A 10,196-nucleotide genomic window follows, 5' to 3' on the forward strand; every position below is an offset into this window, starting at 1 on the left:
TCGTCTTCTAAGCCAGTGTTTCTCAATCTTAACAACTTTAAGATGTGTGGACTTATTTCCCAGAATTCTGGGAGTTAAAGTCCACATACTTTAAAGCCGTGGTGGCGAACCTATGGCATGCGTGCCACAGGTGGCATGCAGAGCCCTCTCTGTGGGCACGCGCACCGTCGCCCCAGTCCTAGGACTTCAGCTGGGTTTTATAAAACCTTTTCTCTTTAGGCCTCTGCTGTTGTGTGTAAAAAAAAAAAAGGTTCAATCAATCAATCAATTTCAACTTCTCATGGGAAAAAAAAGATCTCGCAAAGTTGGAACTGATTGATTGAACTTTTTAGTCCCACTCAGTCTGCCGTTACCACCGAAGCCACGCCCACCCAATGGGCCACGCCCATTGAATGGACCATGCCCACCCAATGGACCATGCCCACCCAATGGACCACACCCACCTAAGTGTTGAGGCTGAGAAACACTATTCTAAGCATTCTCTGTATTCCCAGTTTGGAGCAGTCAGTTAAAAGACAGGAAGAAAATTAGTGACATGACTGTTAGGATATATTTGGTTAAAGGAAAAGCAAGGAAGCAATCATAAAGAGTGGAAATAGAAGGGGAAAAAATGTCCAAGGGGAACACAGTATTTTAGCAAAGGAAAAGTCAGAGACACTTTTCAGGAAGGGTCCAGGAATGAGATGAGATGAAATCAACTTCATGGGAGGATGAATTTGCTGGATTGTCATGAATGAAGGCGAATCTACATGTCCCAGGATAATCTTGCAGGATCCAATCTGGGTCGGTCACCGGGACCAAAGGTTTTGTCTGGACTCATGTTAGAGTCCATCCTCAGGGAACAGACAGAGAAGTTCCCTGAGAATGGGCTCCAGTATGAGTCCAAATGCTCAGAAGACGAAACTTCTGGTCCCGATGACCGACCCAAATTGGATCCTTGCTGGATCATGTTTATGAAATAGGAAGAAATAGGAGAAAATTCCATGTCTACATAGTAGAATTCCTGATTTGTTTTTACCCAGGTATAACTCTCCTTAGGTTTTTAAGGAAATGTTTGCAGATAGCCTAGATCAGGGGTAGGCAACCTTGGCTCTTTTATGACTCGTGGACTTCAATTTACAGAATTCCTGAGCCAGCATGGCTCAGCTTAGAAACCTCTCCCTTTTCCCTCAGCATGGCTGGCTCAGGAATTCTGGGAGTTGAAGTCCACGAGTCATAAAAGAGCCAAGGTTGCCTAGCCCTGGTCTAGATTAAAAAAAAGTAACACAAAGAAGTATTTTTTCACCTTGACAAATGATATACACATACGGAGGTAGTTTTTTTTTTCTTTCTTGAGTAAAGGAAGAACTGATGAAATACACTAGGATTTTCCTCCCTCAAAATACAACAGGATGCCACCGAAAATTCCCCCCCCCCCCATGGGAGAAGAAGTCTTATTTTTCACAAAGTGAGTACAGCAGAAAAAAATACTATAAAGGTAATTATTTTTCACTGCAAAAAAATGTTTAAACTATGTGACAATATGTGGTATCAACGAGCATCTTTGGCTAATTTTGCAAAAGCTAAGCAGGGTCTGATGTGGTTCATATAGGAAATTTCAGGAGGTCAGACAAAAATCTTTTTTTTTTTTAAAGGAAACAAAACGTGGGATTTTCTTTCAAAATGAATATCTAAAACCTTTCCAACTGTTGGAAAGACTGTTTTGGCTTTCCAGAGACTCTTAGATAGCCTGCATTGTTTAGATTTCTAATTGCTTTAGTAAAACATACTATTGTCCTAGTGGACAATCACCTAAATATGAGCCAGCAGTGTGCTGCAGCTGCCAAAAAAGCCAACACAGTGCTAGGCTGCATTAACAGAGGGATAGAATCAAGATCACGTGAAGTGTTAATACCACTTTACAATGCCTTGGTAAGGCCACACTTGGAATACTGCATCCAGTTTTGGTCACCATGATGTAAAAAAGATGTTGNAAGAAGAGGGAGTCAAGCTATTCTCCAAAGTGCCTGAAGGCAGGACAAGAAGCAACGGATGGAAACTAACCAAAGAGAGAAGCAACCTAGAACTAAGGAGAAACTTCCTGACAGTTAGAACAATTAACCAGTGGAACAACCTGCCTCCAGAAGCGGTGAATGCTCCAACACTGGAAGTTTTTAAGAAGAGACTGGACAGTCATTTGTCTGAAATGGTATAGGGTTTCCTGCCTGAGCATGGGGTTGGACTAGATGGCCTCCAAGGTCCCTTCCAACTTTATTATTATTATTATTATTATTATTATTATTATTATTATTATTATTATTATTATTATTATTATTATTATTATTATTATTAAGAGAATTCTTTAAGATACTATTTGTTTCCATGTTAGTGCAAATGCCAAGAAGAAAGCAGTGACAAAACTGTTACAGCAAATATGAGAAAAAATAGCCTGCCGTAAATAATCTCTTCCTTAGCAATCTTTTCCTTCCCGTGCTAGAATTTACCAGATCTGCTTCTCTACAGGGATGATCCTTAAAGAAATCATCTCAAACAGGGATAGGAAAAAGCTAGTTCCAGATTTAATAGCAGGTCTCTGGCTGATCTGCAGTAGACTGTTAAATTACAAAGATGTGCAAAACTGCGTGCCAATCATGAAAGCACACAAAACAAGTCTCCTTAGATTTGAAATCTTTCTCCTGAAATGAATAAATATTGGGGTTATCAGTCATGGATTTTTGATCCATTCAGTTGAAACATCCATTCTGAGCACTCAGGAGGATTTGAGGCTCTCAACACACCAAGTTTAATATTTCAACTGAGTAAACCGGCTCTATAGTTCTCTTGACAAATCAAATGCCCTGCCCTGCAAAGGAAAGATTTGCCCATCTCATACTTCCAGATACAGGCTCTCAGAATTCCTATTGAATTCCTAATTCCTATGGAGATAAAGCTGGAAGTCAGAAAGACTGGGGGATTTTAAAGGTTAAAATGCCAAACACATGGAGAGAATCAGGCTGGTGATGGATACCCTAGAGCTTAAGAAGAAAAGACAGGATTAAGAATGAATGTGGATGGAATAAATGTCAACTGAATACAAAAGTGAGAGACCAGTACAAAAGAAGAACTTTGAGATACTTTGGTCATATAAAGCAAAGGAATAAGGCTTAAAGTTCAGAAGAGGAACAAAATGAGAAAATTTGTAGTCAGACTGACTACAGGAGATCCTCAAAATGGAAAGAAGTGAGATATTTGAAGAATAAAAGGCAAGGCATTAAATCAGGGGTAGTCAACCTTGGCTCTTTTATGACTCGTGGACTTCAACTCCCAGAATTCCTGAGCCAGCTTGGCTGACTATCCCTGCATTAAATGATATAGAGACATAGCTGAAGCAAGAATGGTTTGGAAGGACACATACAGAAAGGTAACTGGAGTGAAACAAGAAAAAGAACTATCACTAAATCTAATTTGCATCAACATGGTGTTGATTCATATTAGATTTAGTGATAGTTCTTTTTCTTGCTTCTTTATTCCTTTTACCTTTTCTGTGATTTACATAATGATGTTTACCCTCAAAGTGAGAGCATTAAGGGCAGGTCTGTATGTCAGGATGATATAACTTCCTGTCTGATACAGGAATCTGAATTAAAACATTCCAGAGGGATGACTCTATCTGATCTGATCCAGTAGAGGGGTGCAGGATATCTCTCTACTCAAGTTCCAATGTATTCAAAAATATTACTATTTTTTTTTCTGCATTCAACTGAAATCTACAGTACTTTACTGTAATTAAAACCATTATTCTGGGTCCTGCACTTTGGGAAAACAGAGAAAGTCTTGGCCTTCTTTGTGAAAAAAACTCTTGAGATACTTGAAAAGTATTGCCATACTTCTTCCGCCTGTTCCTTTTTTTTCAATGTTAAATATATCCAACTTCTTCTCCTAGGACTTTGCTTCTAGTCCCATGACCACTTCATTACCCTTCTTGGCACTTGTCCCAGTTTCTCTCAGGTCCTTTTTTAAACTGAGATGCTCATAATTGGGAAACTAATCATATGGCTTTCCAAGTCTTAGTAACAGCAGTAACACAGTTTTGTTTCATTTGGGAATGGAATCAGAATGGGTTTCTTTGTCCCTCCAAGGTTGACTCTTTCAACAAAAGGCTAAAAGGTAACTTTTTAGGGTTGTATCAAATGTTTGGGGAGAAACAATGGGAGATGTCTCCTGAAGTCATGAGCTTCTGGAAAGCTTTTTCTTTCCTTTCAGACACAAGAGATGTTGGCTTCCTCCAGTGAATCCATACATACATTCTAATGAAGCCCTAGACTTGTGACTTGTGGCCGAAGTATTTCAGAATCTGAAAGGCTTTGCTTTCAGGCTTTAAGAATTCCAATAGATTGGGCTGATCAGATAGATTTTAGACCTGCCACAGAGTAAAGCAGCTCTTTAGCTATCTCCTGCGGTAACCACAGCATGGAAAATATTGAAGTTGAAGGCTACCGTGAAAACTATCCTTGCTCTGAGCAGCCATCCAATTGTTACAGTTTGGCAAAAGACATGATAGCAACAGCTGGTGCCGAAGTTAAAATTAGACAGATGCTTAGAAACACCTTGTGAAAATAATGGAAGAGAACAGAACTGTCTTTTTTTTCTCATTTCTGCTTCACTTGCCCATACAGAGAGAGAAACTTTGCAGCATGCAATCAATGAAAACACTTCTGCTCAAGAAAATATTCAGGCATCAACTCCAGTGACTTGGACATTGGATCATCCTAACCTCCACAGCAGTTTACCCGAAAGGCAAGGCAACTGTCTGAGCACAAAACAAGCACAACAGCTGTGAAAATAAGTACAATTACCATCAAGATCACTCTCTGGAGTTTCTGCAGTATACCACTCTGAAGAAGGTCCCGTTCCATTGGCTGTCATAGCTGCAACCTGGAAACTATACTGGCTTCCTTTGTCAAGACCTATTTGCAATGCAAATCAAACAGAAAACATTCAGTTAAGACTGCTGGCATCCTACAAGTCACACTAATGCAATCATTTCTAGCATAGCAGTATGTCTCCAAACCTAGTTTTCCTCTCCCCATGTCAATATGTCTATGTCTGTATGCATCAGGAGGATGAGGTTTTCTTCACTGAAAGTTATAAACCATGATCTGTCCTACTGGCCCAGTGTAGGCAGATTGGTAGATTTTTTTGATTTTTTTTACTTTGCAGTCTAACATTTAAAGAGAGTGAGTAGCCCAAGCTTATGTGCATAAGGGAGGACTAAAACAGGGTTTCCCAGCTGCAGTCTGTTCCCCTGGCAGCAGTCCATATAGTTGCAAAGTTTCTCTTCTCTTCTCTTCTCTTCTCTTCTCTTCTCTTCTCTTCTCTTCTCTTCTCTTCTCTTCTCTTCTCTTCTCTTCTCTTCTCTTCTCTCCTCTCCTCTCCTCTCCTCTCCTCTCCTCTCCTCTCTCCTCCCCTCCCCTCCCGCTCCCACTCCTCTTCCCTCTTCTCTTCTCTTCTCTTCTCTTCTCTTCTCTTCTCTTCTCTTCTCTTCTCTTCTCTTCTCTTCTCTTCCTGCCCTCTGGGAAATGGAGAATTATTCAGTTCCCTATTTAATGGGACAACTTTTCAGATATAGGTGATATATGACTGTAATGGAGTTTGTCCATTATATGTTCTGACAGTTGTAAAGCAGGTCAGGTCATCCAGTTGACCAACCTGACTTTATAACATTTTTTGCAACATTCATTATTTGACTGTTGCACTCCTAAAGCAACTATGGCAATTGTAAAGCAACTGCCACAATCATAAGGTGAATGCCCTGGTCATTAAGCAAATCAACTTTTTGCTATGGGCCGGTTTTGCCAAAAACCAGAAGTAAATGTCCTTTTTTTTAGCAAAAACCTAAATGCAGGCCAATTGTCAAGCAGTCACATGACCACAGGAGTGGGGAAGCTGGTGGAACTGCAGAACTGAGTCATAAGTATTCCTGGGAAAGTCTGTCATAACTTCAAATGGTCAATAAGCAACTGGTCATAAGTTGAGGACTACCAAGATTGCTATGGTATCTCTAGTCAACCTTGTCTTCTATGGGCTAATTCACATCCGGATCCTTTAATATTTCTCACAGAGGATGGTATCTTGAACCCTTGCCACCTTGCTCCCCCTCCTCTGATCTCAGTCCAATTTATTCCTTTCTGTGGAAGAACAGAAAGCTTGAGCAGGTGATACATACCTGTGCTCCTTTCTCCATATCCCATCTTCGCCCTCCCCCATTGCCAGGACAACACAGCTGCCAATCAAACAGCAGTGTTGGGCAAGAAGTAAAGAGGGAAGGCAAAATAGTTGCCTGAGAACTCTGCCAGCACTGTTATCATGAGGAAAATGTTCAGTAAACTGAGTTATACTGCACAACTTTTCCCACTCATATGGTTCTAATTTATAGCACCTCTGAAAAAGTATAACCATTTTTTTTCTCTAAAGCAGATACTATAGTAGATACAACAAGCTATCCCAACAGTGCTTTTTCAAAAGGCAAGTGAACTTTGTTTTGTTTGAAGATGTTTCGCTTCTCATCCAAGAAGCTTCTTCACTTCTGACTGAATTACTTCTTGGATGAGAAGTGAAATGTCTTCAAGGAAAAACAAAGTCCATCTGCCTTTTGAAAAAGCACCTTTGTGACAACCATGACCTGGATGACTGAGAATCTGAACAGACATACAACAAGCTAAGCTCCCATCTCGAATTTTAATAATGCATTCAATCCAGTTTGAATCCTGAAGCAGCTATTTTGTTCTGACAATTGTTACATTCCAACACAGAAGTGCCTTGAAGTTATTTTGTACCAGATTTCTTTTCCCTTTGACAGCATTACATGTTTATCATTTCGTGCATCTTATACTAACCATGAAGCATAACAATAAGCAGGCACATTTAATTGCAGAGATCCCCTGGGGAAGGATTTTGAAACTCGAAAGAGCCATATCCTCCTTTAAATTCTAGCTGATGCTCAATCTAACTATAAAATCAACAATAGTGATTTAAAGTCATTGTTGCAATTCTGAATTACTTGGGTATTGCAGCTGTCCTCATTAGTGGGCAAAAACACCTGCCTTTACCAGCAGATGCTTTTAAGGAAACAAAGTCTTGCTGCTTGAATATTTAAATAATCTCTTTAAAAGCTGCAAGATTCCCAGTTCCTTTGGAAAATACTGTAATATGGAAGCAAAACTGTGACACTGAGGTTTGCATTTGTTTATATTCCATTCAGCTTGCAGTATTTAACAGCCTTTCTTGAAACTGATTAACATTATTAACGGATGGAAACTAATCAAGGAGAGAAGCAACCTAGAACTAAGGAGAAACTTCCTGACAGTTAGAACAATTAACCAGTGGAACAACTTCCCTCCAGAAGTGGTGAATGTTCCAATGCTGGAAGTTTTTAAGAAGAGAGTGGACGGCCATTTGTCTGAAATGGTATAGGGTTTCCTGCCTGAGCAGGGGGTTGGACCAGATGACCTCCAAGGTCCCTTCCAACTTTATTACTATTATTATTATTATTATTATTGTTGTTGTTGTTGTTGTTGTTGTTGTTGTTGTTGTTATCTACAGTATCCATCTATCTATCTATCTATCCATCCATCCATCCATCCATCCATCCATCCATCCATCCATCCATCCATCCATCTATCAGAGAGAGAGACTGGCCAAAGTCACCCAGCCTAGTTTCCATGTCTATGGTAGAAGTAGAACTCACTGCCTCCTGGTGATTGACCCAAAGCCACCCAGCTGACTTTCATGCCTAAGGCAGGACACTCACAGTCTCCTGGTTTCTAGCCTGGTGCTTTAACCACTAGAGCAAACTAGTCTATCAACAGTTAGTTTCTTATCTTTATATACTTACTGAAAGGGATTCAGCATGAAGTTGAATTTACTTGGGCTAGCTGAGAAATGAAAAGAGGTTGATATTTCTGACAAGAAATGGATGTGTTATGACTGAACAGCTCTGAAAGTATATCTTGGCTTAAAAGTTCCCTCTGAGTATGCACATCTTAAAGAACACTTCTGAGCAAGTGCAAAAAGGTAAGCATGAAACTGCAGGTGGAATCAAATACCTATGGAGAGTTCGTCTGCATTCACCTATCAAAACAAATGGCCATATTTTTTTTTTTGGCTTAAAAATAATGACCACAACGTCTTGTTTCTGGGTGACAGGCTTTGTTTTTGCTTTGGAGTTGTCATTTGTAGAACCTAATTTAAGATAAAACCTGCAAGACAGCATGGGGAATTGTATTGCAGACTCATTAAGGCATGGAATATTGAGAGGCACAAATAGATGATAAAACCATTAAATAGGAAACAAAGTAAAAATGCATAAAGGCTGTTGTTGTACAGTCCAATAAATGTCAGCAGAACGCAAGGCAACCAACATTCGCTTGAAGTAAAAACTCATTTTATTCCCCTAGTATTTCATCCCTCCTCTGTTTTATAAGGCTAATGTCATGTAAACACTTACCTGTAAACAGATACCAGAGGTTATTTGGCTCCAATGTTTCTATCTCACCCCTGCGAGCTGTCTTTCTGTGCCGTATTTTATAGCCAGTGATAAATCCATTTTGCATGTTGGACGGTGGGGGTAGCCAGCTCACTTTGATGCTCTGTAAAGCAAACACATTAAACTGGATGTTGCTGTGTTAATTTTCTGATTCCCTAAGACTCAATCATGCCAGCCTACTCAAAAGGCTTGCTAATTCATGTCCCATTGATTTGAAGGGGTAAATCCAGAAATAATTCCTTGCATGTTAGACCTGCTAATAAGAGTGTACAAATTGCTCTTCTTGATTAGGTAAAGGTTGAGCTATCCTTCCCAAATGATCACTAGATGGCAGCAAACAATTAGAGGTTTTGTGTTCTCTGCTGCCATCTAGAGGTTACCCATCTTAGACTGGATAACAATTTGTTTCTTGCAGTGGCCAATCAGAAGTCTCTATAGGACTTAAAAGCAGTAAAAAAAAATAGAAAGAGAAATTATCTTATCCTGCCATTGTTCACTTGCAATGTTATTTGAAGATATGCTACTCTCAACCTGGAGGTCGCATTGAATCTTAAAGACCAATAACCCTCGGAGACATATCCTTTATGAACTGAGTTAGAGATAGTCCTCAACGTCCAACTATTCATTTAGCAATTGTTTGAAGTTACACTGCCACTGAGAAAAAGTGACTAACAACTGGACCTCACACGTATGATCATAGCAGCATCCCCATGGTCACATGATCAAAATTTGGGCACTTGGTAACCAGCATGTACTGCATGATTCACTTAACATCTGCAGTGATTCACTTAACAACTGCACTGATTCACTTAACAACCGTGGCAAACAAGGTCATCAAATCCGATGTGACTCAACAATCGCCTTGCTCAGCAATGGTAATTCTGGTCCCGATTGGGATTGTAAGTTGAAAACTACCTGTAGTGGCTATCAACATGTCCTGTGGTCATGAATTGTACAGGGGGCAGTACGAGTCCATAAAATATTCCTTCGTGCATACTGGCAATCTTATTTCAATATGCCAAGCGATCATTTTTATGCAGAAAACTATTCAATTTCAGAACACACCATAATGGCATTTAACCATTCTCCCTTACTGCCCTTTATGTTGAAATGATTGCACACCAAACCCAACAGCTTTCCAGAAAACATGTTTTACCAGGTCATTTCTAGACCTAGCAGCTACACTGAGGTAATATGTAAAGTTTTGTTTTTGTTTTTGTTTTCTTGTTCATTATTTATTTATTTATTTATTTATTTATGCCAATGATATGTGCAAAAGCATTCTGAGACACTACTTTCAGCAGGACAGGAAGAAGCTCTCTTCTTTGTTCCTTTCTGCTTCTCTCTTTACATAAAAAAAAAAAGAAGAAATCTTTCAGTGGACCCTGGGCCCGCACTTTCATTAAAATAAATGACTATACTGTGGCTCCAAACAGAGCAGCAGCAACTGCCAATAAAGCAGCGGATAATATAAAGAAAGTAGATAGATGTTATTATTTTGCTGAAGGAAATTTCAATTCTTTTATTTTCTATTGCATTACAACTCCTGGGAACAATATGAATGTAAAGGGGAGGCTCATAAAATGTCTTAATTGAATAAAACCACAAGAGAGGGGAAAAAATCAGCAAAAGTAAAAAAAAAAAAACCAAAAAAACCAGCTAAAGGCATTAT

General features: G+C 39.4%; 1 protein-coding gene across 1 annotated transcript in view; it reads right to left on the bottom strand.

The window, feature by feature from the left end:
* LOC107294901 (netrin receptor DCC-like) overlaps positions 1 to 9,673 on the bottom strand; it is a gene marked incomplete at its 3' end in the record, with an annotated part of 65,126 nt that extends 55,453 nt beyond the window's left edge. Inside the window, exons 1-3 of the mRNA XM_015824169.1 lie at positions 9,590 to 9,673; positions 8,486 to 8,627; positions 4,836 to 4,946 (exon numbers count right to left, since the gene is read on the bottom strand). Coding sequence (XP_015679655.1) covers positions 4,836 to 4,946; positions 8,486 to 8,627; positions 9,590 to 9,673 — 337 coding nt within the window. The remainder of the gene's footprint in view (positions 1 to 4,835; positions 4,947 to 8,485; positions 8,628 to 9,589) is intronic.
* Positions 9,674 to 10,196: the final 523 nt, after the last annotated feature.

Source organism: Protobothrops mucrosquamatus, unplaced genomic scaffold (genome assembly GCF_001527695.2).
Source record: "Protobothrops mucrosquamatus isolate PMUCROS unplaced genomic scaffold, P.Mucros_1.0 scaffold2146, whole genome shotgun sequence".
Classification (NCBI taxonomy): Eukaryota; Metazoa; Chordata; class Lepidosauria; order Squamata; family Viperidae; genus Protobothrops; species Protobothrops mucrosquamatus.